Source organism: Monopterus albus, unplaced genomic scaffold, assembly GCF_001952655.1.
Source record: "Monopterus albus unplaced genomic scaffold, M_albus_1.0 scaffold19.1, whole genome shotgun sequence".
In the NCBI taxonomy this organism is placed as follows: domain Eukaryota; kingdom Metazoa; phylum Chordata; class Actinopteri; order Synbranchiformes; family Synbranchidae; genus Monopterus; species Monopterus albus.
This window is the reverse complement of record NW_018127899.1, coordinates 2,988,500-2,993,764: the sequence shown is the minus strand read 5'-3', so window position 1 is coordinate 2,993,764 and position 5,265 is coordinate 2,988,500. Positions and strand designations below refer to the sequence as shown.

The following is a 5,265-nucleotide window of genomic DNA, read 5'->3' as shown; positions in this document are numbered from 1 at the left end:
TGTATTCAATTGTGATAATAAATGTTTAAAATTGATACTTGGCTCCGATTATTCTTCATAAAAGAACACGCTGCAGACCAAAGTAAAGGCTCCACAGCATTTTAAACAGTAGCCACTTATAAGTGAAGTGTGAAGCTTTGGCAATAATCTCCCAAGTTGAACTTTGAACTGAGGTTATGTTGTTTAATACTTTAACTGACATGCCAATCTCTCAGTTTTTCATAATTGGTAAGACAAACTCACCCACAGTGATTTGGGTCTTCTCATTGCGAGTTAAATACTCAACTACAGGCCCAGAGACATACCCTGAACCCAGCAGCAGAACTCGCTTCATCGCAGTCTTCTTTAGGATCTGAGCCTTCTCCCTGAAGGACACAAGACACACAGAATTAGAACCACATCACTATAAGACAGGCTGGATGGAAACACCACAGAGAGAAGTCAGGATTTAAATGAAACCAAGACAAATAAATGTCTGGTCTAATTCATGTAAAACAATTATAGTATTAATTATAGATAACTGACTCGCTATCCTCTAGTGTTCACTTTTTAAAACAAACTAACTCAATTGTTACTTATTTAAAAATGGGTCTATGAACTAGTTTCTATCTGGTCAGCTCTCTAGCACATCCATCCATCCATCCATCCATTTTCTTCCGCTTATCCGGGGCCGGGTCGCGCCCACAGGGCACTGCGAGGGACACGGTCGAATGCCTTCTCCAGATCCACGCAGCACATGTGGACTGGTTGGGCAAACTCCCATGAACCCTCTGCCACTCTGAAGAGGGTATAGAGCTGGTCCAGTGTTCCACGGCCAGGACGAAAACCGCATTGTTCCTCCTGAATTCGAGGTTCGACTATCGGTCGAATTCTCCTCTCCAGTACCCTGGCATAGACTTTCCCGGGGAGGCTGAGGAGTGTGATCCCCCTATAGTTGGAACACACCCTCCGGTCCCCCTTCTTAAAAAGAGGGACCACCACCCCGGTCTGCCAGTCCAGAGGCACTGTCCCCGACCGCCATGCGACGTTGCAGAGGCGTGTCAACCAAGACAGCCCAACAACATCCAGAGATGTTGTTGGATGTTGTTGGGCTCTCTAGCACATGTTTTTTGTAATAGTAGGAAGAACTGATAAAACATTGGTGCTTCCACCTGGTCCTTTTTAGTGTAAGTGGACAATTAGTGGGGTTGGACTCACCAGTGTTAAGTGTTTCTGGCTGAGCAAATTATTTAAAAAATAAAATAAAATAAAATCTGCCATTTAACACCAGGGCTGGGCAATATGACCAAAGAATTAAATCCTGAATTTTTTCAGTATTATAAATATTTCACCATTTTAATATTTTTTTTCTTTTTTCTGTCTACATGAATTCAAGAACATAAACCAAAAATAGTTTTAACAAGGGCCATGTGCACAATATCATCTAAAGAATATCACTAGCAAGGTTGTTCTTGTTAGGTTATTTTTTAGTTAGATAGATATTCAGAGATTTGTTGTCTAGGAATGTTTAATGCAGACAGGGTGACTAGCTTAGGCTGTTAAATGCAAGGTTAGTTAAGGCAGAAGGGCTGAAGTCAGGGACAAATGTTATTATGATGGTAAAAGTAACCATAATATTTGTCTTAATGTGTAATGTTATGTCAAATTGTTTTAGATACACACCACGAAAACAACAGCCACACACATTATTTTCTTCATGTTTGGTCTACTGCTCTGCTCAGCTGCCAAGCTGGCATATCAGGTGACGTCACGGTTCGACAGCCCAGAAATGATTAATATTGTATAGCAATGCGTGGTTCGGGGTCTTTCTGCTTCCGGGCTGCTTTGGCAGCCTGGGGGTTGGAAGATCTCTGGACTGGAAGTGTGAATTCTTGCCTGTGCCTCTTTGAATAAACCAGCACGGTTATATTTTTATATACTCAAGTGGTCTGAGTCGTCCCTCGGAGTTCCTGGTTTGAAAGAACCGGACGAGGCTTTATAATGGTTTTCAGCCTTTATTCTCCTTTTGCATATTGTAAACAGCTAAAAATAAAAAAGTTGCCCATAAAAGAGAAGATGAAAACCGTTTTAAAGTTTAAATGAGGTATTAGGAAGCTGAAAAAAGAAAGTTGAAAGTTTCCCACAGAAAAGCATTCGCCTACAACAAGTTGAAAAAGTTTAAATAAAGTTATCAAAATTAAAAGCTACAGCGTAAATCGACCAAAAGAGGCACATTTTGACGTCTGGATTAAGTTTGTAGCGCAGTAGAAGGAAGCACGAGCGGGAGCGGCTCGTGCTTTGCGCGTCCGCTAATTTCGAGTGGCGCATTTTCACCTACTTGCGCGCAAAGCATGAATTCCCCTTAAATCAATCAAATCAATTAAAGTGTTTGTTATACGCACAGTAAGGAAACATTTTTCCCTGCACAATGAAATTCTTCCTTTGCGTCCACAATGTAACGATTAATACAAAATAAATTCATTCATTCATTCAGAAAAATGATAAATGTCAATACAAAATAAAGAAATTGAAAAACAGCAAGTGGAAAATATAATAAATGCTACATCAGCTGTATGTGCAACAGTCAGCAATGAATCTACAAGTATACATTCGCAAACTGAGAAGTGTGTAAACAGTCTGGTACAGTCGATTAACCAGCAATGACAAAAGAAACCCCTGGAAGAGGTTTGACCTACCACATTGCAGCTGTTATACTTTTAGTTCGAATTAGGCTTTTACAAATGTTATACAGTTCGGGGTCTGTTCTCTCTGTCTGACTCTGAAACGATTTGAAAACGAATGATTTCGCCTTACGTTTCCATTATGATGTCGTCCTAAGCCGCTGTTGCAGCAGTTAGTTCAGTTTGCTTACCGACACAGAGCTCAAGCTCAGGCGTCTCCAGGGCAACGGCGACGGTTTATGTTACTGTCGCAAATCCAGAAACCTGCTGGCGTTTGAGTGTGAGCAGAAGAAGCAATACTCTCGGTTTTACGTTTATCTCAGAGTTCAAAAACAAACAAACAAACAAACAAAAACAATCTGATACAAATCCCCCAGCCCTTTTGTACACATCGTCTTACAACACAAACATAACCATTCATTATTTTGGAGATCTGATTTACTGTATCAGTATAAAGTTTCTCTTGCCATGTCTCCACAAAGTTCAGAAAAGAATAAAAATACCCAACAGGGGAACTTTATCATTAATAATAATAATAGTAAAAACTGTATAAAAGGGAAAAATTGGAGCAGCAATAGAAAAAAAAAGAAAACAGGGCATTAATTCACCTGTTATGCACAAACACTATGCATCTGAAATGACTGAGCAATGATTTAGTTCCTTCAAGCTTAAAGTCCCTGCAAAACTAAGAATTTTGTGATTTCTTAAGAGGTTGTGGTGTTTAAACTACATCTTTATTTTTATTAAATTAGATATTTGCCTGTACTGATCATAGATTGGGGTAGACAAACATCTTTGTTGTAACAATACAATGTGTAAAAAAAAGGTAAAAGAGGCAGGAGAATGCTGACTTGGCAGGAGGAGAATAGGAGCTGGGGAGGAAGAGCAGGGGGCGGGGGTAAACCTATATACAGGAATTAAACTAAAGTTATTAAAAATCTAAAGTTTTTAAAAATCAGTTGATTTCTGTAGTTTTTTTAATGGGTAAACTGCAGGGTTGCGTATCACCAGTTCTCAGAAAGCATGTGAGAGTCGTGTCAGAGCACCGGTGTAGGAAGCATCAGCTCAAAGCCCTTTAATTAAACTGAGAAACAAATAGATTCAGTTAAAACATCTGTGGTTTTGCATGCTGGATTACCTTAATACCATTACAACAATAACACTATAATAGAGGCATCACCCTAAGTGGACTGTGGTATTAATATCCCACCGCCACCAGTGCCGCCTCACATCACCCTGGAGTCAGACCCCTGGACTCGTTAGCTTTGGCCTAATTGGATGCAACACTGCACACATGCACAAGTCGCAGCGGAGCCAACTGGAGGTCCGAGCCTCGCCTTAATTAAAAAATAAACGCGAGACGTTGCCTCAGGAGGATTTCATGCCGAGTTTACATCTTAAAGAGACCAACTCAATCAGAAGGATTAAGATTTGGTGGAATGGCTTGTCTGGAAAAATGATACTTAGGATCATTTAGGAAGCGTCGTCATCAAGTCTTGGCCTAAATATGAGCAAGCAGCAGACTTCAGAAGCTCAAGTCTCGGGAAGAAGCTGGGATCTCTAAGCTGTTTGCAGAGCTGCCTGTTAATGATCTAGAGAAACCAACACTATCACTGTACTGTGCTGTATTAAGGGTTACCGCCTTCAGAATAGATTCCACAAGCTCATTAGGATGTTTTTCTACAGCAGCACTGAGTGAAGCTGCAGATAAGCTGAGAGACGTGTAATCAACTGACAGAACATAACCTGAGAAATTAATCAAAACAGGTTTAACAGATAAATAGAAAGCTGATGGGGATTTCACAGACTCCAAGTACATGATAAACATGCAGATGAACTTCTTTTTTTGAAATCTCTTGTATTTCTTTTGTCTTCATAGTCATAGGAGAAGACTGAATTCATCTCTGGCTACATTAACATCTCAGGCCTTAATGCTCAGTTCTGGTCTTTGTACAGACTGAGGCCCAGGACACACTCAGCTAAGCTTAGAACAAAAATGAAAAATGGGGACATTACTAGCCTCCATTAAGAATAAAAACAGTGACATTAAAAGGAATGACAGTCATCTGGAATAAGGGAGTGACCAGTTATACCGGTACATGCGAATCCTCACCTCTGTTAGACGTCAGGCAGGTTTCTCAGCCAACAGTAACATTTATGGCTGTAATTGTTCCACCAGAACCATAGTCAAGTTAGACTTGAATTAATAGAATGATGGAAAAAAATCTGAAAAAATTACTAAGACATTATTAAGGTGTATGTAGTGACTTGTGCTGGGTGGGTGGGGAAATATACTGTGCCAGGACAGCTCAGGAAGCTTTGCAACTTATTAATATTACTGAAATATCACAATCTGTTATCTGAATCATTTATTTTAGTACAACCCAAGCCCTGACCATCAACCTAGCAGCAGGTGTGAGGGTGGGGATTAATACTCAATGCTGCACACACTCTTTGTGGTTAGGAGTGTCACAAGCTTCATTTGTATGAACTTTCCATCTTTATCTACTTCAGTGCCATTTGCCAACACAGTGGAAGGAGGCCACCTTAACTTTACTCCCACACAAATCGATAATCTTGTTGATAGTACTGCAGCCTTCCTGCG

The 5,265-nt window shown here is 40.2% G+C and overlaps 1 protein-coding gene across 3 annotated transcripts in view; it reads right to left on the bottom strand.

Annotated features, from left to right (window-relative positions):
• The window catches only part of aass (aminoadipate-semialdehyde synthase), a 34,573-nt gene that overhangs the window by 8,404 nt on the left and 20,904 nt on the right, over nucleotides 1-5,265 (bottom strand). For all 3 annotated transcript variants that reach the window (XM_020593466.1, XM_020593468.1, XM_020593467.1), the window contains exon 14: nucleotides 244-365. In XM_020593466.1, coding sequence (XP_020449122.1) covers nucleotides 244-365 — 122 coding nt within the window. The remainder of the gene's footprint in view (nucleotides 1-243; nucleotides 366-5,265) is intronic.